The sequence below is a fragment of the Dermacentor silvarum genome, chromosome 8 (genome assembly GCF_013339745.2).
Source record: "Dermacentor silvarum isolate Dsil-2018 chromosome 8, BIME_Dsil_1.4, whole genome shotgun sequence".
In the NCBI taxonomy this organism is placed as follows: Eukaryota; Metazoa; Arthropoda; class Arachnida; order Ixodida; family Ixodidae; genus Dermacentor; species Dermacentor silvarum.
This window is the reverse complement of record NC_051161.1, coordinates 61,154,795-61,180,664: the sequence shown is the minus strand read 5'-3', so window position 1 is coordinate 61,180,664 and position 25,870 is coordinate 61,154,795. Positions and strand designations below refer to the sequence as shown.

General features: G+C 46.3%; 3 protein-coding genes across 4 annotated transcripts; 1 reads left to right on the top strand and 2 right to left on the bottom strand.

Moving 5' to 3' along the window:
* Positions 1-1,266: 1,266 nt before the first annotated feature.
* On the bottom strand, positions 1,267-5,268 carry LOC119461316 (probable NADH dehydrogenase [ubiquinone] 1 alpha subcomplex subunit 12). Its single transcript, XM_037722573.2, has 4 exons — positions 5,077-5,268; positions 4,337-4,419; positions 4,191-4,263; positions 1,267-1,571 (listed from the first exon to the last, which is right to left on the bottom strand). The coding sequence occupies exons 1-4, from the start codon at positions 5,169-5,171 to the stop codon at positions 1,394-1,396; spliced, it is 429 nt and encodes a 142-aa protein (XP_037578501.1). The 5' UTR covers positions 5,172-5,268; the 3' UTR covers positions 1,267-1,393.
* Positions 5,269-5,458: 190 nt separating this feature from the next.
* LOC119461315 (rRNA N6-adenosine-methyltransferase ZCCHC4) lies at positions 5,459-7,099 on the top strand. The gene has a single exon (XM_037722571.2). The coding sequence runs from the start codon at positions 5,654-5,656 to the stop codon at positions 7,004-7,006; it is 1,353 nt and encodes a 450-aa protein (XP_037578499.1). The 5' UTR covers positions 5,459-5,653; the 3' UTR covers positions 7,007-7,099.
* Positions 7,100-8,286: 1,187 nt separating this feature from the next.
* On the bottom strand, positions 8,287-25,257 carry LOC119461314 (thymidylate synthase). Of its 2 annotated transcripts, XM_037722570.2 has the most exons (7): positions 24,875-25,254; positions 24,161-24,288; positions 17,815-17,994; positions 16,769-16,939; positions 14,991-15,091; positions 12,139-12,285; positions 8,289-11,035 (listed from the first exon to the last, which is right to left on the bottom strand). In XM_037722570.2, the coding sequence occupies exons 1-7, from the start codon at positions 24,928-24,930 to the stop codon at positions 10,898-10,900; spliced, it is 921 nt and encodes a 306-aa protein (XP_037578498.1). In that variant the 5' UTR covers positions 24,931-25,254; the 3' UTR covers positions 8,289-10,897. The 2 variants fall into 2 exon arrangements, with proteins under 2 accessions (XP_049528407.1, XP_037578498.1); XM_049672450.1 differs by lacking the exon at positions 17,815-17,994 and having other exon boundaries at positions 8,287-11,035; positions 24,875-25,257.
* Positions 25,258-25,870: the final 613 nt, after the last annotated feature.

Below are 25,870 nucleotides of genomic sequence, written 5' to 3'. Positions count from 1 at the left end.
TTACGTGACCCGTGTTACAAAAGAGGGGGAGGGGGGTTGGAGACGCTCCTGCCCCTGTCACTCGTCACTTAGAAGACGGCCTAGATATCTTTTATGATCACTGGCCATTCACTAAATATCCATGGTTACTTGGACATTGATCTTTTGACCCAATGACTGTGGGTCAAAGACATGAGAGGTCAACATTGGCAAGGAAGTGGAAGCCTGTAGTCCAGTGAGAAAGCAAGAACTCAAGCGAGTAGCAGATCTTGACAACTGTAACCACAAAAATTACTTGATTGGCGCTAGCTTCCAAGCCGGTGTGACAGGTACGTTTGAGCAGGAGCACTCAAGGGCACAGATATTGCACCGCTTCAATATTGCATGGCTATGCAGGCTGTTGAACATTACCTTTGTCTTCTGCATATTAATCTTCAACCCTACTCTTACATTTTCTTGGTTAAAGTCCTCAAACATTTGTTTTCCTTCATCCCCACTGTTGCTGAACAGGACATTGTCATCTGCAAACCGAAGGTTGTTGAGGTATTCGCCATCGATCCTGACTCCTAAGCCTTCCCAGCCTAATAGCTTGAGTACTTCTTCTAAGCATGCAGTGAATAGCATTGGAGAGATTGTCTCCTTGCCAGACCTTATTCTTGATAGGTTCATCAAATTACAGTTGAGTTGCACTGTCCTATCGCATTCTGTGCAGTTTTTTGTTTTCCCAACCTAGCACAATTTTCCTTTTTCCTTCAGTACTTCTAACACCGCTTCTTTCTTTCACCTTACATAAAGGACAATTCCATCTGCATAACAGATATTGCAACCAGGAATGCATCGCCAAATTCTTTCTAACCATGAAGAAACAAACCACAAGGTTACCAATCCTTGGTAACTCTCAGCTACTTTCACATTAACAACTGCTTTAAGCTGTTTCTTTTGTATATCGCTTTATACGAGCCTAGATTATATAGTTAAGCAGGAACGAGCCCAGTTCAAAACCTTCGAAAAGCCCTGTTGTCATTCTGCAGCGTCCAGTTTTGCCAAAATGGCTACAACTGTAATGACAACGCAACAGAACAAATAAAGTGTTACTGTGTTTACTTGATGTCTTCCCTCATGCAGCAAGTTCAGCACACTTGGGCAATTTATCATCCCCAAAGCATCACATAATGTGTTACTAGTGCCGAAGGCTCGGACAAAGAGCTATTTTTAAAATAAGGTTGATCTCATTCTGTGAATTCCCCAGTCGCTGCAAGTAGACCTCTGCACAACAGAGCAATGATGCCCAACAGCATTAATTCATTTATTGACCTAAGTTTCGTATGTACAGCCAAGAGTGAGTGAGAGCTGCACTCGACGCACCTACAGCGCAGGTCTACAATGTTTTTCTCAAGGATGCTCAGGGAGCTGTTCACTTCCTCGCCGTCTTAGGTGGCACCCATGACTGAATTTTTGGCCGGACGGTACTGTACGGCATGTAGGCATCCTTGGTTCCGGTCAGGTTCTCGGTGTGCGGGGCGAGCCACTTGTACTGCGGAGGAGGAGCCTTGGTGGGCGGCAAGTCTGTCATGTAATGCAGCCAGCCGTGCCTGCAGGGAACAAATGGTGATACTAGCAAGCACTTCCCGAGTCTTCATGGACACACGCCACTGTCCTGCCAGCATGCCAACGGAAACAAAAATACAGCGTCTTGGAATTGGGGACCCATATATTTGGGCCACTGAGCTGCATTGGGTTAGCAACTCTTGAGTACAGAGGACAAACAGAGAGCTAGAATTGGGTCGACCATAGGTAGCGTTAGGTTTTGCATTGGGTGCATCATCATGGTGAAAACAAAAAGCTCTATGAAAACAAGAACATGGAGAACTCCTCATAATGACTGAAAACAAGAGTACGCATATTTGAACAAAACTAGTGTATGAAAGCCATTGCATCAATGGGTGCCACCATGTTTGTTTTTTGGGGCCCCAGGCTATTGCAAGATTTTAGATGCGAGAGCATCTTATGCTCGGGGTAGTGTCCGTTCTGCGGCGTCCGCACCCATACTGCGCATGCGCAACTCTCCCTCATTCTCCTCTCCTACGCAGGTGCACGCTCTCCTCCTTCCCTCTCCCCCTCTCCGCCACAGGTGCAGCGCAGCAAGTCATTGCATATAACCCTCTCTCTTACTCTCTCCCTCTTTCTCTAAGGGTACGCCGGTAGGCGGCGCAAGTGTCGCGGCGCAGTATAAAGCGCGCGTTCGCTGTGCTTCCGTCATTCTCTCTCTGTGCAACGATGTGCGAAACGCCATGAACAACCTCGGTGCTAGTTGCAGCGGCAGTGCCACCGCCGCGGAGCAGAGGAAGGCTCGGGAAGCCGAACGTAAACGTCCGCGCCGGCAAGCGGACCCTGAACTTCGGGTCAGGGAAGCCGAACGTAAACGTTGGCAGGAAACTTCTACAGAAGCAACACGGGCTCGGCATGCCGAAGAGGAACGTCAGCGTTATCAAGCTGACCCCGAACTCCGGGCTCGGAAAGTCGAAGCACAACGGCAGCGTCGAGCGGCAGCTCCCAATCCCGAAGTGACAAGGCAACGCGAGTCTGCGGCCAGAGCAGCAACACGTTCGAGGCCAATACAACGCCCAGGCTTCGACGATGCTGACGCGCGGTTCAAGCGCGACTTCCTCAATCAGAGCTTCGGGCACAGCTGCAATGTGTGCGACTGGCTTTGGTTCGACAACAACCTGAGCAAGGTCTGGAGCGTCCAGAACAAACATCAGCGTAACGCTGCCGTCAGCGTGCTTCGACGCCGGTTCAGCAACAACACCGGCGACTTCCTGCAGTTCGCGGTATGCTCCACATGCAAGGAGGCTCTAACGTCGGGAAAGGTTCCGGTGATGAGCGTGAGCTACTGATACCCGACTCTCACTCTAACTTTCATTGGGTTGTGTTGCCAAGTGAAACGAAACGGAAACTCAATGCGCACCCCTCGCAATGCTTTCGCATCCCACCATGGTTGCCCGTAGGGTGAGATGATGCGATTTTTTTCTTTCACCTTACATAAAGCCTTGGGTCAATACAAACCCAAAAGTTGCCTTTGGCTCTCTGCATGCCCACTAGTAGCCCTCTATTTTCTTGGGTAGCCAAGGTACATGGGTCCCCAATTCAAAAGCTCTCTCTAATGTAGCTGTGACTTTTCACGAAGATGGAGTTTTCTGTTCCAACTGTGTCAGATTGCAAGGCTCTGATGTCCCTTGCATTAAAATTTTTTTTTCTGAGTCATACATAGCACAGCCGCCTTATTAAATATGAACAAATGCAAAAGGTGTGTCGTCATCACCACAACACCAGTTTAGGCATTCCTTACCACATTGTGTCTGCTTGACCACTGCACAAAAGGCTTGGATTGACTATCAGACTGCGTCTGTAGGAAACACGTGAGATTATATACCACTGCACGTTTACATGCTTCGAATGGTAGGCTTCCTGTTGCGCTACAAGATGGGAGGTATTTGAAAAATGCTATAAAGTCCCTTTAACTTGTGAGGTTTTTTATTTTTATTATTACTATATAAAAGGTGTCGCCATCACCCCTGTATGGTGATCTTGAACGTTTCTTCACTCAGCACTCTACCTCGACCGAAGAACATTGATGACAGTGCTGCCCCTACATAGAAGTGGTCACTGTGCTTTATTGACAATCCACAGCAATTCTAGAGAAGCTTAGCGTCTTCATGAGTAGACAGGCGGCGCTGTGGTCTACTCAGTGGAGTGTAGGATGAGCATCGAGTCGAGAATCATTTGAAAATATGGGCGTTAATCTCTCCGCTTTCTTTACTTTCATTTCAATTAAAACAAAAAGTTGGGTTAAGGTGTTTGATAAGCAGCTGACATTCAGACGATGACAAAGACGGTAAAGATGAACTTGAATTTTTCTAAAAGAATATAAAATGCCAATGCAGTAGATCACTCCCCTGATGGCACTTCACAACTTCTATTGTGTAACTGAAACTTCTGATGAGGCCCGAGGAGGGGTCCCTTTAATGTGTACATACAGTGTAGAGCTTAGTCTGTAAGTGTCGTGGCAGCAACGGTAGCTCAATCAATACAGCTTGACTCAGCGCTAAAGCTGATGACAAAGAGTTCACATAACAAATAACATGTGCCAACAATGTTGCCGTGCTTTCAATGCATCAGTGGATATGCCTAAAACGTTGTGCTGTTCTTACCACTCGCTCGGCACTTGGCTGCCATCATAGTCAAAGAAGTAATGGTCAGCGTACTCCACGTAGCGGTTGCGCCCTGTAGAGCAGAAGTGAATAGAGTTACTTCAAGAAAACTTTGACCGCGAAAATCTTCAGTAAGCGAATCTCACCAAAGAAAAACCTGTTGTCCTCGTAGTACTTATTCCCATACTTGTCAACGCCAATCAGCGTCCCCATTCGTAGATCGTCCATCCTGGTAGAGCAAAAAAAGAAAAAAGAAAAAGAAAAAAGAAAATGAAACACAGATGAGGTCGCCATGAAGACGGAGGACGCAAAACATCCATAGCGCTGTCATAATCATGTACGCGTTCTACACAGAAACAACCAGGTTTGTACAACAGAGTAATGGAAGCAATGATGTTCAAAACTGCCGTCACCATGGCACGATCAGCTACTCAAAGCACGGCAACTAAATGCCTTTCAAGTTGCGTATAGACCACTCTGAGACATAATTGGGGCTTTGCCGCAACGCCAGGAATTTACGTTTGCAACTCTTACGAGATCTGAAGCTTCTACCCGGTCGGTCAGAAAATAAAATGGGGCGTTGTGATTGAATTATCCATTCGCACTGCTTCAGTGATATAAACCACCACGCGACTCTACCTGCAAACACCACAAGCGTGTGCTGCCATCGAAAGCAGACAGGTAATCCGTTTTCCAACCGAGATTTATAAAACATTACTCACACAATCGTCAGCCACAAAGTGCAATACTACTACTTTATGCTTTTTTAGGCGAACGTCAATGCTCAATTCAGCAACGGGCACCAAACGAAACTTGTGTTTTTGACCTTCGTGCGCACCGAGTCAGAAGAGAACATCGTCAAACTTGTCTAGCAATCGCGTCTTACCTCCAAATCTTGAACGCGGACCTGAGAACGCCACCGTTGTGCTTAATCATAGCCCTGAGCTGCTGAATTTTGTCGAATCCGAAAAACGAAGCCATCGTCGGTGCGGTTAATTAATCGTTAACGCAACTGTATACTTTGGCCAGACAGCCGAACAAGCAGCCATAAGCGGCGAACTCGGCTAGGCTATGCTATGAACTTCGATAGCCTCATTAGCGCACTAACTAGCCACTATCATTTTGCGGCACAATCATTTAAAAAGTAACGCTAAGCGTAGTGGTAATATTTCAGACTGTAATGTATAAAGTAAAATGGCATTTTAAATGCGGAAAGCTCAGCGCCTTTGACTTCGAAACTAGTAGCTCGTTGATAAGAAAAAAAAACAGCATTATGGCCGCGTGGTTCTTTACTCTATGGCGTGGTTCGGTTTGCAATTTCGGAATTTCGGTACGATTTTAACAAGTACTGTGCTCGAATTGGTATGTGTAAAGTAGTGTGTGTGTGTGTTGTAAAGACGACGACACGTTTTGTCTATCAAGTACGAAAGCCCACGCTCGCAGTCGTGACGTAGTACCTTACAATGAACTTCACAAGTTGCGTTGAACTGCTGCACGACGATTCCGGCGACGTTCCCTGCTGCGATCACGGACCTGGGCTGCTTTTTAGACGACTAGGAATTTCCTGCAAAAATGACGGGCGCATTTTCTACGCCTGCTCCGCGTGTCGGCGACGCAAGGACTGCCAATTTTTCGTCTGGAAGGAGGAAGCCTCGCGCTGCAACTTCAATTGGAACGCTGTGAAACGACGCGTCTTGCCCGATTTGACGCACCATCAACTGCACGAGAGGTTTCTGGAGCTGCTGAAATGCAAGCCGTGCGAGCGACACTTCTGCTGCCGCAAGCTGCTGTCGAAGGAGGACGCGAGGAAACACCACTTCGAGCACTCCTTCACCAACCCGGTTTCGGACGACGACTTGCGGCGGCCTAGCCGGCTCCTGCACGCCGACGTGAACAACGCAACCAAGGCTCAGTACTTCTTCTCCAACTCCAGCACTCTTTTCGTCGTCGACACGCTAAAACGACTGAACTTCGACCGCGTCCTTTGCGTTGGGACGCCAACTCTGCACGAACACCTCAGGGAACACCGTCCCGACGTGAAAAGCCTGCTTCTGGACATCGAGCAAGCGTACGAGCAGTTCTACGGTCCCGACGAGTTCTGCTGGTTCAACATGTTCAACAACTTTCACTTTCGCGGTGAGCAGTCGGAGACGGTGGTCAGGGACAGACTGGCTACCGGTAGCCGGTGCGCAGTCGTCGTCGACCCTCCGTTCGGTGGTCTCGTCGACGCCGTCGCCAGGACGCTGGACCAGATCACCGAGCAGGCGGCCGCTCTGGGCTGCGAGCTGAACTTGTTCTGGTTCTTTCCGTATTTCAACGAGAAGCGCATCGTGAAGGCCCTGCCTCGACTGCGCATGCTCGACTACGCCGTCGACTACGAGAACCACGCCACATTTAACGGAGCCCACGGCAAACGGCGCAAGGGTTCGCCCGTGCGGATCTTCACCGACGTACCCTTGGGACAGATACCGCTTCCGGAAAGCGGATACGCGTTCTGCGCGCAGTGCGACCGATGGGTAGCTCGTCACAACAAACACTGTGCCGTGTGCAACGACTGCCCTTCTAAAGACGGCGGACCGTATAGGCACTGCGAACGGTGTGGCGTGTGCGTAAAGCAGGCAAACGAGCACTGCCAGGTGTGCAACAAGTGCCTCCCACCTGGTCACGACTGCCAGTCGAAAGGCGTCACTTGCTTTGCTTGCAAGCAGCCCGGCCACAAAAGCACGGAGTGCACACAAAGACCCACTGTAGAGAGTACGAATTCGAAAAGGAAGCTCAGTGGCGACATTCCTCAACGTAAGAAAAAGAAGCGATAATAGTGTCATTGGTGGGGGGGGGGGGAGTCATTTCATTATGCACTTCGAAGACTGAGTAATAAATGCGTTGACAGTAACACTTACCGGGACCCACATCAAGGATCTAACGCGTCACCATATGTCGGCAGGACGAGCGGATATCCACTCATACTCGCTCACCAAATTTTTGCAGGGTATGTACTCGCACTCGTCGGTACTCTCTCGCATTCTCCTACTCGTGCATACTCACTCGGGTTCACATTCGCTTGCATTCACACTTACCGGCACCTGCTCGTCCCCCACCACTCACTCATGTACACACCTATGTCCACTCACACTCGTCAACAGTCACTCAAATCCACTCAAAATCATTGTTGCTGACTTTCATCCGCAGTAACATTAACCAGCACTCACTCCCACTCGCACCCTTCGTCACTCACTAGTGCTCTATGAAAGCCTGTGAAATTAATCTGAAGCACGGGCTCCAAAGTGTATTTTGAGTTGGGGCTCATTTCATGTACCTACACAAGCTTTTTTTTTTAAATTTTATTTTGAAGCCAAGGCTTAATTTACTATATTAGAGAGGGGTTGACTCTCAGGGCTGTGGAGGTCACTCCCCGCCACTCAGTTGCGGAGCCCCTGTGGGGCGAGTATGGGCGGGCGCACTCATGAGTATGCTGACCTATGCAGGCCACTGATTCTGGCCATTGCCAGCAACACCATTTTTCCGTTACAATTTTTTTCCCTTTCAATATAGTGTTATAAAAAAAATAAGAACTGGTCCTCTTATAGCGACAGTACTTTGTGGTGCTGACCAGGCGGAACATGCCAGTTATGCTGTGCAACAAATTTGGGGTAGCGTGCTCACTAAAGCCGGACCACATCCAGCTACTGCAACATAAAACAGGAATTGCAGCTACGGTTCACATCAGATTGGAGCTTATATGTGCAGATAAACTTGCCTGCAGATGAGAATTGCGACGTGCCAGTTAACGAAATGCAGGATTACTCTCAGCTTGATCATGTCCAAAGAGCACTTATGCTTTTAAGCTTTCACTACAGGCAAGATAAGCTTTGTTATAATTTTGGTTCTGATAAAGCAAAACATCTACACTTGTAGCAAGAGGAGGCTTGGCTAGCCAGAAAAAACAAGTGCAAAATGGGCAGCAAGACTGCCCTGAAGTTACCACATCAGTTCACTGTGATGGTGTGGATTTTTAGTGTCCGTTTGGACCTAATTATACATTTATTAGCACTACTTGAAGTACAATGTAATTAGTAAAGAAGGACAACATTGCCTTCTACAGAACACAAGACAGCCTGGCAAGTTTTGAGGACGTTTTCTCCTCCAAAGTGCAGAATGCTTTGAAAGTTTACTGGGGTCTCAAGCATAGTGCTGCTTATGGAACAACCAAAGAGGTCTATGGACCATGTTAGATGTACCTATGTTTTATGACAGCTGAATTCTTTATTAATAGGTGCTGCTTTCAACAAGCAAGTGAACTTTAATACATAGCCCAAATGACATGCAGCAATGATGTCCATTCCTCTAGCAGGTAATGGCACAAGCTGGCGCATGTGTGTGTGTTCACCAGGATGTTCTGTGTTGCTGCGCTATAAATTTCAGCTGCATTAAGAGATTGACAAGGCAGATATTCAACACTTGTACATTGAGTCACTTACAAATACAAGTTTTAAACTCGAATTGCTTTATTTTTCTTTGGTTTCAACATGGAACAGAATGGGTGCATGCTGTTGCCAGCATACTTACAAGTGGTACAACCATCTCACTCAAATAGCTTGCTGAGCAAATACAGTCGACCAATTTTTCGGACGCCTTCGCGGCACCCAGAGTCAATGTATAAGAACGTATTTCGGATGCGAAAACCCTTTGATGTTTGATTTTCCGGACTTTCTGCCATGACCGCAGGTCCGAAACGGCGTTATCTCACCGCCTCGAACAGGCGCTCTCACGCAGATTCACTGGCGGCCGTAGCCACCACCGCGGCAACGCTAGGCCTAGCTGCTTCGACGTTTGCTACAAAGCATCTTGCTGTTTGGCGCTGTGTTTTCCATAGAAATAATTCGCCGATGTCAACAATGGCGCTGATTCTGCCTTTGCAATTCTTGCCAGTGGTTTCGAAGCTCGCTCGCAAAGCACAACGCATTGCATAATGCCGGCTCCCGAAAGTAAGCTTTGCTTCAATACAACAGTGTTACACGGTGAAGCATACCATGAGTGGGAAGAGGAAATTGTCACAGGACACAGCATGTATTCCTTAATTACACACGCTTGCACCCACCACCACCTGTCGCAGTACGAGCACCGACACACCTAATAAGTGTACTGGCAGGCCTTCAGAGCTATTTCGGACGTGCCTGTGGCAATTTGAGCACTTGGGGGTAGTAAAATGCATGCATTCATTTTTTCAGACGTTTTTGCGGCCCCTAGAGTCTGAAAAATCGGATGTTGACTTTATATACATGGCAGCCATGTGATAAATCACGACAGACTGGAATAAACAGTTATGTGATTCATTCAGTAAAAATAAATGCAAGTATATGTAAATGAATGTAATGCACAAAAGCAAAACAGACTTCTGCTAATTCGACTGCAGTTAAAGTTTTCGGTGAAAGGGCAACTGCAATGAAATTTTGCATGGTGTAAAATGAAGCGCTTTAGAATGGATATGGAGCAGCCCTCATGCAAAGCTCTACATTTGAAGTAGAAGTGGAAGCTTGCAAAAACAGGCGTATCCAATACCAAAACTGTCAAAAAGCTCTGCCATTACCACACGCTGAAAATGAGTGCTATTTAGGGCTGTTAATAAGAAAGACAACTACCAGCACTGCAGTTTTGCCAGTTGTTTCAATAGTACTACATACTACTAAGTTTTAACCAATTTAGCCTAAGTCAAATCTCATTGTGGTTGGTCTTAAGTTCTTTCCCGACCAAAGGTCCCGGCTGGGCAATACTTGCTGCTTTGACCCTCACCAGGTAATTTGAACTTTACTGTCAGCATACATGCACCTGACCCTAATAGCATCAGCTTTGAAGGCGATAGGAAACAGCGAATGTGTTGACACACTATCTCCTACCAAAAGATGCACTTCCAGCCTGTCCTTGGCAGAGTTTTAGGTGAGAATGGCAGCTCCCAATAGATAATTGCTGTATTTACTCAATTGTAACATGCAGGTTTTTTCCTAGAAAATAGGTGTGAAAGTAGCCTGCAAATCACAATCGGATATGAAATTGAGATCTTGTTTGTTGACTTTTTTCTGCCTCTTAATTTGACCCGAAGAATAATTCAATCAATTCCAAAGGTCCCGAAGAGTGAATGGAAGTCGAGCGTAGTATGAACATATGGCAAGCAAAAAGTACAAGGTGGTATTAAAACATAAGGTTAACAGAATGGTGAAACTGACCTCCTCTGATTTAGTAGTCATGACAACTGTAGTGCTCCATAATTATAACAGTGAAAATTAAAATTTAGGCGTTTTAAGAAAGCCAAACCCATACACAGGCAATCAAAGAAATACACGGAGGAGCTTATAGACATCGCACAAAAAAGAAACAGTGAAATTAAGGTCCACTGTTTGTACTTCCCCATTTTAGATGTACTGCCATTGTTCTTCAAAAAATAAATGCACAAGTCACAATGCCCCAATAACACTAAAACAAAATGGCCACCAAACATGCCATCTTGAAGTACAGCTATTCATCGAGACATGGGACACATAGAAGTGCGTATGTACACCATGGAAGTTGTAAACTGTGGTCACAAACGGTGACTGAATATCACAACAACGTTGACAAAGCTTAAATAAAAGCTAACATTTTTCTCAGAGACAAGAACGAAAAAGAAAACAAAAGCCTTATAAGTCCAAAAATTATAACCGGCACAGCAAACTCTACACTGACATTTCCATCTTGATTGCTGGATGGGGGTTGTAGTCGCAAAGCTCGAAATCTGAAGACTTGAAGTCAAAGATGTCGGTTATGTCACGCTTGATCAGAAGTTTTGGGAAAGGTCGTGGTTCTCGTTCAAGCTGTAAATTTCAGACCAAAAGTCAATTACATTGCATCACGCAGAAAATAGCTCAAGTTGCATAAAAAGCTTCAAATAACCAGAACACACTACTACATTAAAACTGGACTAGGCAGCCCAGAGGGCTGCTACTTGTGATGCCAGTTGTGTTCGAGCATGTACGCAAATACACACAAAAAACAAAAGCAGTGGAGACAAAACGCTGCACGCCAACGGACTTCAAATAGTATTCTGTTGCATGATTGTACTTGTCAGAAAAAAAAATGTTGGTTACATTGCCACTGACATTGTTACACCATCAGATAAATTGAACACAAGTGCCCATGACATTAAGAGCCTGGCATCGTGTTTAAAGGCGCAGCACCCCAAGATCACAGCAGTAGCACAGTAGCTTCCATGCTGATGTCCCAGCACAAGATGTCGGCCTAAGCCATCTGTTCAAGGGCATGGATGGAGAGTGACCACACTAATTATTAAAATAAATTTGTGAAATAACTACAAAGATCTCAGCAGTGCTGTTTGGCATGCATGGCCAAATAGTGCACAACTGGCTCAGGAGAATATACAATACAAATTTCACTGAGATCCGTAGACTTTCAAAGATCACCGACATTGCCCTTTGGAGGTATCCGCAGTAGTTGCACAAATTCAGACGGATGTTAAATGTGAAAGCATCTGCGTACTTCGATTTACGTGCACGCTCAAGAATCCCAGGTGGTCTGAATTAATCCCTGACCAAAGTCAACAATTTTATGTGCTAAACCTGATCATTAATGTTATTAACGAAGCACTTCAAACCCTATTTGAGGTTCAGTTGACTCAACTACAAACACCAGTAACATTTGCAGCAATCGTGACCTGATGAAACATGTAAGGCCAGTCCATTTGACTTATGGTCAGAAATTCAGTTGCAACTACTAAATCTTTCTTTAAAATTGACATCTAAGACACTAGTCGGTGACACTGCTACACAAAGCAGTCACGATGAAAGCACAAGTTGCAATATATATATATATATATATATATGATTGGTAGGGTGGCACCACGTGGTAGCAGTTGTGTAAATATTGTGTCAAGCAAATATCGACACTGTAGGAGTGTTACCTGTTTCTTGAGGGCATCAACATGGTTGAGATAGATGTGTGTGTCACCAAGTGTGTGCACAAACTCGCTGGCTCGCTTTCCAGTCACCTTGGCCATCATATGTGTGAGCAGAGCATAACTGGCAATGTTGAATGGCACGCCCAAGCCCTGAGAGGAATTCACGGATGAGATCAGTAACTGCAGTACACAAAGTCAGTCAGTGTTCTACAAATAAACGAGCACGTTGTGTTGGAAGTGATATTTTCTTTTTGGTATCCCTACCTGGCCTTGTCAGTATGCGGTGGCAACAAAAAAATGTCACAGTTTCGCCCTAAGGGTGAAGCAATGAATGCGATAGCAACACAGCAATGTCATACGAAGTAAGGTGAGCGGCTTTGGTAGCAATATGAATTGTAGTAAACATGAGCTGATTAAGTAAGCAGGTGTGCTGCAGCGTAAGTAGACCGACATGAAGAGAGACTCGATGACCACGAGAAGGCGCATGTGAAACGGTGGTGTTGATGAGAAGCGCTTCCCGTGGGCAGCGCGTGCGAAGGGACACACCTGTAGCGCTGCACTGCCGACCCGGGCAGCATTGCATGTGTAGCGTGCGTTGCAAAATGTGGCCCGACTATTACTAACTAAGTGAACAAGCGTGGTGTGAGCGCGCACAAACAAACATGAATAGATCACACTGAATGACTGCAGACAACGACTGACAAAACGCTGGCAGCAAGCGCATATACGCCGCAGCGGGCGAAGGTACGTGCGGTCTATCGCTTCAACGGAAACTGAGCGGAGAATGCACAGCGCATAAAGGTCAGAGCCGTGTGGAGATAAGAGATGGTGCGAGCGAGCGACGAGCGCGGTTGTTGGCAGAGTAGAAATGCCCCCCCCCCGCTCCCTCCGGCGCTCGCTTCCCGCTTCCTTCCTTGCTTGCGCGTGGAAGATTGAGTGCGTTCGCTCTCCGTGACAGCATGCGTCCCCGCACGCTTCCGCTCGGGCATAAGGCGCGCGGCGAAGATTTTATCTATACGGAACCTCACGGCGACGTGAGGTTCAAAGACGCCGACGGCAGAAATCCGGTGGAAGTGTCGATATAATTGCTATCGCAATAAAATGTAGGCATATAGATTTGTTTGTCAAAAACTCACCTTTGACATGTGAACAAACATGGCCCAAGAGTCACTCTGAGGACTTAAATGTGACCCACCTCTCTCTACCAGCCAGGCTGACTATTCTTTGCCAAAAAAAGCAAAGCGATTCTGTCCCTGCACCATAAATCAACAAGTGCATTTGTCTCCTACTAAGAGCTTGAACAACGCTTCCACAGACCATAGATTGAAAGTAGCAAATGCCCGCAGTGCCGAAAACTCACGGAGAACTGGCCCCTGTGTTACGTAAAATCAAGGACTCCTGCGTAAGCCACAAGCTGTGTTGTTAAACTGAGGCCAAATACGCAGTGCACTAGAACTAATGCAGAAGCTACAGCCAAATCAAGGAGACCTCGTTTAAAGCAAAGCTTTCATTTCCTTCCCCTCCCAGAGTTTGGCATGGGTTTGTTTCTCGCCAAGCAGATGATGGAGCAATCTCGAGACAGACAAATCGGCTCATATGTACTGGCTTTATAGACAATCTGGTGACCAGTTCTACTCTCTATGAAATTAAGCAATGAAACAAGAACGGTAGCAAAATAACCTCACTGCAATAAATATCAGCTTCAAGTGCATGATTTTTTTTTATTATAGGCGGTGCTTTCTTCCCGCTTCGCCAGGGTTTAGCGATCTCATTGAGTAAGCTGGGTCGATCCCGGGGATGGTGCAATGAAAACTGAGGCCAACTACGCAGTGCACTGGAACTGCTAGTGCAGAAGCTACAGCCAAATCAAGGAGACCTCATTTAAAGCAAAGCTTTCATTTCCTTCCCCTCCCCGAGAATGCACTTTGGTCCCATGACAGGGGTACAAATGCCACAACAATGTGGGTTTTTTATATGTTTAGCCTTACTCCCACCCATGACTGCGTTTGATGTTTTATGAAGGAAGGAATAAAAAGAGGGCACATAAATAGTGAACATACCACATCAGCTGAGTGCTGATAGAGTTGACAAGACAGCAGAGATTGCATAATCCACAGTCATGGGTGGGAGTAAGGCTAAACATATAAAAAACCCACATTGTTGTGGCATTTGTACCCCTGTCATGGGACCAAAGTGCATTCTCAAAAAAGCCAAGAAGCTTCTCGCCTGGATGGCACGTATTCACTATGGTGCAAAACGCGGTGCAGAACATGAAGAGTTATCGCGAAGCAAAAAACAAACTTTCTACGATGGGACAAGAACATGAACAGTTCCATGAGAGTAGTTGGAAATAAAATGAAATTGCTAGCATTATGTGCCTCAACACAGAATCTAATTCAGCATTTTAAGAAAGCATCACTTCGTAGATTTCAACAAATGCATTGGGCCTGCAGTAATTTTTTTACAGAAAAAGAGCACATTAGATTTGCAAAAGAACACAGAAACAAATAATTCCTTGCTATGTCGTTCGAAGAAAGTCACAGTATGGCCCAACTCGGAACTATAGGTCTGTTGGCTCTTAAACTTCCCATACTTTTCAGCCTGTACCCTGCATCTGTCCTAGATCGCCTAGGGAGGTAAGCTGATAGAGCAAAGTATGCTTTGTCCAGCTTAGAGCAAGAGTAGCAACATCTGCTGACTCCTGTGTGATCATTCAATTGTTTTTTAATTAGTCTAGGATATGATTTCTGTTTACAGTTTGACAACCTGGTTAGATGAGAGGCTGTTAGGCTGTAAAGCTTTTGATGTTTTGTGAAGGAAGGAATAAAAAGAGGGCACATAAACAGTGAACATACCACATCAGCTGAGCGCTGATAGAGTTGACAAGACAGCTCGTCCTCATTGACGTAGAACTGTGCTAGGCAATGGCACGGAGGCAGTGCCATCTTGCTCAGATCTGTTAGCAAAAAAAAGTTTGTCACACTGCTTGCTAAAGCACAAGCTAATAGGCTGGATTTTGTAAAAAACATAGTGCTAGGACACAAGAGACCAGCATAATTTTCTAACAAGCATTAAAATCCATTACAGAAGTTGCATATTTTATTATTGCTGCACTAAACATTAAAAAAAATGTTTGGCACACAGTTCCTTTTCCGGCAATGTTTGTCCCCAAAATATAGGAGTGCTCGTGCTTTCAACAAAATTTGCATTACTTCCCACTGTTAATGCTAGCAAGTGCCACCTTGCATGCAAGATGCCACAATGGGTGTGGAGCATCCATATTGGATGTCTTCATTTTCGGTGCCGGCAACATGCTGACTATACACTTTATGCAGAGCTTGCATAGCGACCGAACCGATGCCACATGAGTATACAGAGAAGCTCTATCATGACTCCTCGACCTTTAAGTAAAATGTTGAGTCCCTAGCCTGTAGCTGATATTTTAGTCGAGATTAAGAAGTGGAATCGGACAAGTTGTGCAATGCACAGAACAGCTAACCAGTGGTCTACTACAGTGACAGAATGGACCTTTCCAAAAATGCGTGCACCATCAGTGGCAGCCATAAGGCAGTAGGGGAAGTTGGAGCACCAGCCGCCACAGCCACAAGAGACTCACCTATTCGCTTTGCCTCCACCGTACGAGCTGCGTACGGCCTGGTGTTCCCTTGTCCCACAATGCCTTGCGCCTACCCACCCACGGAGGGAGCAGGCAAACAGGCGAGTCACTGGCGGCCGCAGCGGATAACGCTCGGATTTCCCATACCGCCTTGTGCCTGCCGCTAATGGTGCGCGCACATTTCTGAAAAGGTCTATTGGTAACCATGGCAAGGGGGATGCAGCCGAGGATTAGGTGGTGTGATGAGAATAGCAAATTTTGAAACACAAAATGTAGTTGATTAATGCGGCGAACTAGGCGTGTTGGTGCATATTTGAAAAGGCGGCAGCGAAAAAAAGAACATGGACGGAGACGAGACAACAGCACTCGTCCTTGTCTCGTCTCCGTCCGTGTCTTTTTGCGCTGTCGCCTTTAAAAAACAGAAGTAAGCTCTTGAAACCAAGATTCAGAGAACCAGAGCACAAGTGTGTTGATACACAACATAATGAAGTTACAACAAAACAATAGTCAATATCAGCAGGAACTGTTGGATCTTTTAGTGCAAGCAGACTTCCGTCAATCCAGTGAGACCCCTATGCAGTTTGTCAGGCCAGACTTCTACGACAGATTGTCCACAGGGACTGCCCAGGAACGGCTTGATTTCTACGAGTACACCTGTGACGTTGCTACGGGGAGGATAAATTCAAAGTTATAACCTCGTGGCTGTATTTGGGACGTAGTGCAAAGATATTGAACGAGCTGGTGGGGTATTCGCCCTGCTGTCAGCATCAAATAAGCTGGTGCTGCTGATGCCAACGGAACGCTGCTTCTTAATGAAAGGCTTCCTCATACCCTAAAACGGCAGCCACCTACTTAGACAAGCAGACTGAATGTCAGTATCACACTGTGTCAGTGCACCTCAATTTATAATGCAGAAAGATGTCAGCCTGAAAAGCGGCAAGAGATCTCAATTACAGTTGATATTGCAGTAAAGAGCAGACTGAGATGTCACTTCACTGCTTTTCAGAAGGAACGCACCTGCTGGGTTCCAAGAACAAAGAATCATTCTGCGATCATCCGGATTGTTCTTGATGGTGTTGATGAGATTTGTAATCTGGTCTACACCTTCTGTTCCATAGTCAGTTCTCATGTCTCTGTATGGAGCACCAAAATGCCTCCACTGAAATCCATATACTGGACCAAGGTCGCCTACAACATAGAAGATGTCACTTTTCATCAGATGTCAGTCTATTAAACTGTTAAAAATTAAAACATTTAATTAAAAATTAAAACAACTGTTAAATCTTAACCTTACAAGGTACTCTATTTATTCAATTGTAGGTAAAGTTAAAAAAGAATATACTTTTTTTTTTCCTTTTTGAAAACTAGAATTATAATAAAACCAAGCGATTTCAACTTGTAAGCTGTGATTACGGACTTCACACGCAGCCAGGCACACCATCCCCCATCACCACCACAGAACTTAACTCAGTAATATGTGTTACTGGGCTAGTTGGTTCATACTGAACAATTCCAGACCACAAAATTTATGGCCACTTAGTGCAAAATGGAGACAGAAAGAAGGAGGGGACAAGAGGACACAAATTGTTCAGAACTGAACTCCTGTGCTTCTTGTCAACAAAGCGTCCTATGAAGACAACATATTGAGTTCAGATGGTTATGTCATATCCAATTTTGTCAAGTAAATAATTGGCAAACTAAAGCCTTCTTCAAGTATTTTGGTTTCCTAAAAATGTGGAATACAGGGGCTGACCTAATTCTAATAACTTTTATTTACTAGAATGAGGCTCTGAACTTAGGGGGATGTCCAAAGTTTGACGAAAACTCGTGAAGCGAAGGAGATACATTGTCAAAATAAACAGGTAAAGTAGCTTTACCTGTTATTCTTCCCTACTCAAATAAATGTGAAATGCGGGATTACTTTTGTTAAGCAACTGCAGATCCAATTTGAATGAAATTTGTTGCATATAAAAGAGAAGGTCAGGGTAGTAGTTGCGAGCACAATTTTGATTTGGGCCAGCAAGCCTGAAGCAAACAAACACAAGAAATGTTGCACAACATACCTTCCTCTCGCTCAGTGAAGCCAAGGCTGTCCAGAAACTGCCTGGACCCATTGCCGTCCCAAATATGCACACCATTTTTTGCAAGCTCGTTGGCATCAGTAGACCCTCTTAGAAACCAAAGCAACTCCTCAACCACTCCACGCCAGAATACTCGTTTGGTGGTGAGAAGCGGCATTGTGCCTTGGGAAAAGGAGAGAGAGTTTACCTGCTTAGAACACGGTGGAAAGAAAATTATGCAACTTCTAATGATTCTATAAACTTCGTCCAATAACTCTTTAAGCGCTATGCTGTATGCCTCATTTCACTGATGCAGAATCTACATAAAGCATGTTTCACATGAAGCTATTTTCTGCTGTGCTTTTTGGAGCTACAATAGCTACACCTGCACTCTCTCCATTCCCTGTTGACGCACTAAGAGGACAGCCACTACGATTTTTGCATTTGTGAGACATCAAGTGGATCATTAAATTGTTGTTGGCGAAGGCCTACTTAGTTTGCTTGAGTGAAAACAAAATAAAGCAAGTTTAAAACTGTTTTCATAACGTAAGCTTGTGAATCTTTCAACACATTACACATTCAGAACAAGAAAATCAACCAGGCTGTTGTGACATGTCTGATGAGCCAAAATGTTATCGTTTCACAGTTCACAGTGAACAAGCTGTCTTGCAGGAAAGATCAGCACCTTCGAACATTCAAAACTCGCACAAAGAGGCTGACAGCCTAGTATTTGCTGGCAAAATGTTTGACTTGCAAAATTGCAAGCAATATCACACCACGTGAAATGGGCTTGATACTGCTTGCCTGATATGAAAGCAGCAACTGCCTGTACCAATATCTGAACAAAAGGAGCCTTCATGTAGGCACCAGGCTTAATACCTGCACCTGTACAACTTTCCCACGGTATCTCTTCGGTGGCTTTGTGGACAAGAACCTTCCAGAACTCTGGAGATTCAACTGTACATTACAGCCAGCCTGCAGTAATGATGGTGGTAGCTCCTTTGTTCTCTCCACTGCAGTAAAGGCCATTCTTATTGCCAGTCATCGCAAATTGTGTGCCAATCGCTTTTTCCTGTTGACACTTTTTCTTCTGCGAAGCATTGAACATAGCTCAAGTAATGATGCAAGTATCTGCATGTTGCTTTATGAAAAAGAAAGCGCATGGCGATTTTGCGTGGATTGTTGGCACCTAAACAGGGTTACAAAAAAGGACGTGTATCCCCTACCACACGCTGATCACACCCTTGACTGCCTCCATGGTGCTCGCTATGTCTCACCGATTGACCTTCGCTATGGCTACTGGCAGATTGCCGTGGATGATCTAGACCGTGAGAAGACTGCCTTTGTAACACCCGATGGTCTTTATCAATTCAAAGTGATGTCGTCCGGTGTCTATGTAACACGCCTGCCACTTATGAACGCATGAGGGACTCTCTTCTTCACGGTTTCAAATGGTGCACGTGCTGCTTGGACGACGTTATAGTATTCTCCCCAACATTCACTACGTGCCTCTCAGCAGTCCTGGACATTTTTCGGCGGGCCGGTCTGCAACTCAATGCATCAAAGTGTCAATTTCGCCGTCACCAGATTAATGTCTTTGGGCATCTAGTTGATGCGAACGGAGTGCAACCAGACCCAGGCAAAATCCATGTTTTTATGCACTTCCCTGTTCCGAAGTGTGTCAAGGATGTGCGCAACTTCATCGGCCTTTGCTCGTACTTCCGCTGCTCCGTGAAAAATTTTGCGGCCATAACACGACCACTAACCAAGCTTTTGAAAAAATACGCCCTTTTCGAGTGGGGTGATAACGAGGCCTCTACGTTCTCGCACCTTGTAGACCTTCGCACAACACCGCCTACTCTGGCCCATTTTGATCCTTCTGCGCCTACCGAAATCCGTCCTGATGCCAGCGGCCACGGCTTCAGCGCAGCACTAGCGCAACGCCAGCGTGGCAACAACCGTGTTATCGCTTATGCCAGCAGGCTCCTCCCAACCTCTGAGTGCAACTATTCCATCACTGAGCGTGAGTGTCTGGCACTAGTTTGGGTGGTTGCGAAGTTGCACCCATACTTATATCGCCGACCCTTTTCAGTTGTCACAGACCATCACGCACTTCGCTGGTTGTGCTCCCTGAAAGACCCTACAGGAAGACTTGGTCGCTGGACATTACGCCTCCAAGAATATTCGTATTCTGACACCTCCAAATCTGGCCGTCTACACAAGGACGCTAATTGCCTGTCTCGCTACCCAGTCGACGAGCCTGAAGACGCTGACAGTAGTACCGCCAACTCATTTTCTCTGTGTCTGCCTTCGCTAACATCACCAATGAGCAGTACTAGGACTGTCGCTGCGAGCACTCATCGGGCGTCTGCACTCTACACCTACTGACACCTCTGTTCGCTCATATGTCCTCCAGGGAGGCTTTCTGTACTGAAGGAACTTCCTCCCTAGTGGATCTGATCTTGTCATGCCCAAACATCTACGACAGACCGTGCTCTTTGAGCTCCATGACACATCCACTGCAGGACACTTTCAGGATAACTCGCACGTATGACCGTGTCCACGCCCGCTTCTATTGGCCCAATCTCGCTCGCTCCCTCCGACGCCATGTTGCTGCCTGTGATTCCTGCCAGCATCGGAAAACGCCTCGGGTGCTATCTGCCGGTCATCTCAAGCCGATCACCGTCCCTGTGGAACCGTTCTTTCGTGTTGAATTAGACCTCCTCGGCCCCTTTCCCACGTCATCCTCTGGGAACAAATGGGTAGCCGTTGTAACTGATTACGCCACTTGATACGCCATCACGCGGGCTCTCCCGACCAGTAGTGCCACTGACATTGCAGACTTTCCCTTGCATGACATTATCTTGCTTCATGGCGCTCAGAGACAGCAGCTTACTGACCGTGGTCGTAACTTGTTAAAAGTTATCGCCGACATTGTGTGTTCCTGCTCCAATCAACACAACCTGACCACCTCATACCATCCTAAATCCAATGGACTGACACAGCAGGTAAACTGTACCCTCACAGACATGCTGTCCATGTACGTTTCGAAGGACCACCGCGACTGGGACATTGCCCTTCCTTACGTCACATTTGTGCATGATCTTCTTGGCACAACACCGCCGGATTTTCTCTATTTTATCGACTGTATGGTCGCGAACCGACCTTGCCCCTTGATACTGCACTTCCTCCTGCTTCGCCCTCAACAAGCGAGTATGCGCATGCCGCCATTGCCCTCACTGACCATGCACGCCAGCTTGCCTATACTCGACTTACAGCCTTGCAAACTACTCAGCAGCGTCTGTACAATGGACGCCACCGTGACGTACAGTTTTTGTCTGGTGCGCTTGTGCTCCTGTGGTCACCCTCTCGTCACGTCGCCCTTTCAGAGAAGCTCCTTTCGCGATACATGGAGCCCTACCACATGCTACGCCAGGTGACGTCAGTGACGTACGAAATTGCTCCGGTCAGTTCGACTTCTCCCTCTACTCGGGCTTCCGGTGATGTCATGCACGTCAGTAGGCTCAAGGCCTACTGCACGACGCCACCGTGATGTAGTTTTTGTCTGGTGTGCTTGTGCTCATGTGGTCACCCTCTCGTCACGTCGGCCTTTCAGAGAAGCTCCTCTTGCGATACATGGAGCCCTACCGCATGCTACGCCAGACGAAATTGCTCCTGTCAGTTCGACCTCTCCCTCTACTCTGGCATCCGGTGATGTCGTGGACGTCAGTAGGCTCATGGCCTACTACACCGCTTCCAAGTCCGGCCTTTAGTTGCTTTGGGACAGCGCTTTCGCCTCTGGGGGTAGTGCTACGGAACAGTATTTACGATGACCAAGAGGCGAGCAGTGTGAAGACGACGACGATTAAAGGCTAGCGTGGGCTGTTGCCTCTTGGCCAAGTGCGGCGTATTTGTTTGTAAATATACTTGTATGTAGCTTCTTGTCTGCATCTTCCTATGTAACAATATGTCACATGGCATTTATAGCACTGGCAAGGCCCTACGGGATTTGGAAGGAGCTATGAGCACTCTAAGCACCAGGAAGACTTTAGAAGACGCTACAAAACTGTCTGAAATGTGGTTAACCCCTTAAGGGACATTAACAACCTCAGCTCTTCATGAGCGGTCATCACATTTTGGCTCATGATGGGCCACCTACTTTCCCCTTGGCTTTTGACGAACAGACTGTCAAAATTTATTTTTCGATTTACAACATAAATGGCAGTAACCGTTTTGAATTCTGCACTTTTATTCAATACTATTTTTCACACTAGATCAACTTGGCATCATTCGTCCAGCGCATTATTGTGGTAAATTGTGACACTATTGTGGTAAAACATCTGATGATGATAGTGGGAGCGCCAAGGATGTCGACTTCATGTTTCATCCTTCAAGTGAATTGGGAGAGCAAGTGAGAGAGGAAAGGCAGGGAGGTTAACCAGAAGAGCGTTTCCGGCATGCTACCCTACACCAGGGTGGGGGATATAGGCGTTGGAAAGAGTGCAATGAGAGAGACAGAAAAAAAAAAACGAAAAAAAAAACCCACAGCCATAGGTAACGGAAAAGGCGTTCCTATCATAGACGTTCACACAAGCCAGTCGATTTCAGGAAGCACAGGAGCGCTTGCACGGCCTTCTGATGCGATGTTGAGTCGCATTGATGTTGCAGAATTCTTCCGATAAAGGCTGGTTGTCCAACTGGTTCAGCACGACGGAAAGCGATTGTCTCTGCACACTGCATTGTGGGCACTGACAAAGAACATGATGAATTGTTTCCACATCCCCACAATTGTCACATGGTGCACTGTCGGCCATCCCTATGCGGAACTTCAAGTGAAGAAGACAGTGATGACACTTTAGGCAACGTTGACTCTGAATACAATGAAGGTATGGATGAGACGGTCAGCGGGTCCTGTGCTGAGGGCTGTGTTTTGAGCGCTACCACACCACTGGTAGTCTCTAGTAGTTTGGATGGCATCAGTTGTGGAACAGTGGATTCCATACATTATTCAGTGCTGTTCAAACCAACCTTTTTTTCTTTCGCGTAGCTCCAGGAGTGAAGCGGGCTATACATAATAGTAAATAAACAATTATCCTTTGCTGTGCAATGTTTCCAGAGTTATTCTCGTGCTTTAACCTTATTGTAAGCGCTACACAGAGCTGTATTTACTGCAAAATGTGCATTTGAAAATGAATAACTCAAATGTGAAAGACAAAAAAAAAAGGCCTCCTCTAGAGCATGTCACTTGCAGTGACATAATATGCAGAGCAATGAAACCAGCATTTTTCTGAATGTGCAACAGAAGCTATTCTATTCTAAAGAGGCTTAGTCACCCAACTAGTGATCATGCTCTTTCGGCTGCACTTCAAGATGAAGGCAAGACATGTTGACACTACCAATGCTGTAAATGCCTCACGCAAACTAAGCAGGGCTCCAGGCTCTCAGTTAAAACAAGATGGGTTGCATTGTCCATAGTTCCCAAGAGTAGCACGAAAGAAATAACTGCAAAACTGAGATCTGCTTGTACTTGAAGTAGACTCCAAGTTGAAGTGCCGGAGAATGCCCCTAGTTTTCACTACTAGTCCTTTTGATGTTTTTTTTTTTTTGTCCGTACTTGCAAAAGCACAGAGACATATTGCACACATTCACTTTACATTCTGGGGTTTTACGTGCTAAAACCATGATATGATTATGAGGCACGCCGTAGCGGGAGACTCCGCGTTAATTTAGACCACCTGGGGTTCTTTAACGTGCACACAACGCACCGTACACAGGTGTTTTGCATTTCGCCCCCATCGAAATGCGGCCCCTGCAGCCGCAATTCCATCCCGCAACCTCGGGCTTAGCAGCGCAACACCCAAGCCAGTACGCCACCACGGCGGGTACTCATTCATCGAGTGCAAAGCACAGGTGCACAAATTGAATGTTCAACCAATCACAGTGAACAGCACACTGCATCTATGCTCACTGGCAAAAATGACCGTGCGCTGCTGCTGTTGATGAAAGATGCACATTGCCAGAGCAGACTGAAATATTAAATTCTCCACAGCATCCCTATGAGAGTTCAGGTATTGCCAATGCCCATATTGTGCAAATGCCAATGCCCATATTATGCGAATGCCAATGCCCATATTATGAAAATAACAAGTAAAAACTTCATGCTTGGTCTGTATCACAGGGCCTCTTCAAGATCGATACAAGCTGTGCAGGTGGCAGGTGCAGGTATATACTAAGACTAAGCAAGTGCAGCAATCAGTCAAGAAGACTGTATTCGGATTGACATTTCTAAGGCAAGTATGATATACATCAGGCATGCTGACAGCTTCTCCTGACAAGAAGATGGACATACCATTTGCGAGAGAATATCTGCATTGTCGGCCAAACACCGACAGTGTCCCTGTTCCGGTCCTGTCGTTTTTGCGCTTTCCATTTTTCAAGATATCCCTCAAGAGGTTGAGATACTGGTATTCATCATGGCTGTAAAATGACAAACGCCATTAACACCAACGATGACATTTATGCGTCTTTCTCGGCGCTTTTGTGTACCACACGGGCTGAAAAAACGTTGAATTTCATCACAGCCTGCGCGGTCCAGTCCTAAAGCAAATCCTGGCAATTATTGCTAATAAAATTTCAGCGACGTTGAGAATGGCGTGGAGGCGAAATCATGATGAAGACTTGATTATGCTAACAGTTTCCTACAAAAAAATAACTTTAGCACGAAACTATGTTTGCTCAGGTCCGTCGGACCCGAAGTTGTCTGAAGTAGGCACTGGGCAGCTCAGATGATGCCTGCAGTGTTACCTTTGCCGAACAATCATCCATCAGCATGACCAAAAACAGTAAAACACGTCGCCGCATGCTTTCGTTTTCCTTGCGCTCCATTTTTGTTTTCGTGATCCCTACCGAACATCTTGCAAGCACGGAAATTGCTTTTGGCGCACCGCATTTACAAGCGCGCTGAAAACAATGTAGATAAAGAAAAAGGATGCGCTCCTACGTCAAGTGGTGGCAGTGTTGTGATAAGCGTAAAGCGGCGGCGGAAGTACTACACAGCACTTACGTCTCCTCCTTGACTTCGACATCGTTGGTCTCTGCGGCAATCTTGTCACCGCTCATGTTATTGTGGTAGTTTCGATAGCTGCGCCTGGACGTGTTGCACCTTTCCCGCGTTTTTTGAGAAGGCAGACACTTCGCGCATACGGCTTCGGCATCTATGGCTTCGGCTTGATCACGAACGGCTGTGGCATGTGCTCTTTTTGGGATCTTGGAGGCATCGTTGGAAGGAAGTTGGCTGGTTGCCTTCCGTGGCCAAATTAGCGAAAATAATAAAATGCACGACTGCACAGAGGAAATGAGGAAGGCCAAGTGAGAGTCCGGTGCTCTCGATTATAACCTAAACCAACCAAACGTGAGAAAATGCAGTCAAATGAAAGCAGCGCATCTTGAAACGTGTTTACCATCTTCGGCTATTTAATTTTTTTTCTACCGATGAATGTCTGCAATATTACCCATGGGACATTTTTATCAACATTTTGTACATCTTGAGATGTGTTTATTATCATTTTTTTAACTATGGTTTTTTGCATGCTCATTTAGCGTTATGGACCAATCACATCCAAGGAATTGCACCAATCAGGCGCCGCCCTTTCCCGACATCCTCCGCGACGCGCGCGCGCTCGTGCAGGTAGTGCGAGCAGTGCGAGTGCGGCGGCGGCGTGGTGCAGCTTCTCAGTTTTCGAACCAGCGCCGGTGAGTGCTCGCGTATGCGCAGGTAAGTCCCGGGAAGCATGCGCCAGCTTTCTTTGTTGTAGCGTCGTCGCCGAAGCACGCACAGAAAAGCGGCACTTGCGCTTGTGGAGTGCAATCTTCAGTGCAGTTGTTCTGTGGCAAACTCGTTTATTCCACTGCTTGCTGCAACACACTGTTCTCGCGTCTGGCGTGGCTTTGGCTTGCAAATACCCTTTATAAACACCATGTTTTCTTGGTCACCCGTTGCACCTGGTAAGTGTGTCGTACTGTGGCGTTGTTTTCAAAGCACTGAAGAGCTTTGCGGATG

Bases quoted from the DNA above. Each gene is read 5' to 3' on its own strand.
- LOC119461314 (XM_037722570.2), bottom strand. From the start codon at position 24,930: ATGAGCGGTGACAAGATTGCCGCAGAGACCAACGATGTCGAAGTCAAG. The intron at 16,940-17,814 runs GTATGTTGTGCA...TCTATGTTGTAG, and splicing joins CTTCACTGAGCGAGAGGAAG to GCGACCTTGGTCCAGTATAT. The intron at 12,286-14,990 runs GTATGTTCACTG...AATTCCTCTCAG, and splicing joins ATCAGCGCTCAGCTGATGTG to GGCTTGGGCGTGCCATTCAA.
- LOC119461315 (XM_037722571.2), top strand. From the start codon at position 5,654: ATGAACTTCACAAGTTGCGTTGAACTGCTGCACGACGATTCCGGCGAC.
- LOC119461316 (XM_037722573.2), bottom strand. From the start codon at position 5,171: ATGGCTTCGTTTTTCGGATTCGACAAAATTCAGCAGCTCAGGGCTATG. The intron at 4,420-5,076 runs GTAAGACGCGAT...TTGCTCTACCAG, and splicing joins TCCGCGTTCAAGATTTGGAG to GATGGACGATCTACGAATGG. The intron at 1,572-4,190 runs GTAAGAACAGCA...TGTTCCCTGCAG, and splicing joins AGCCAAGTGCCGAGCGAGTG to GCACGGCTGGCTGCATTACA.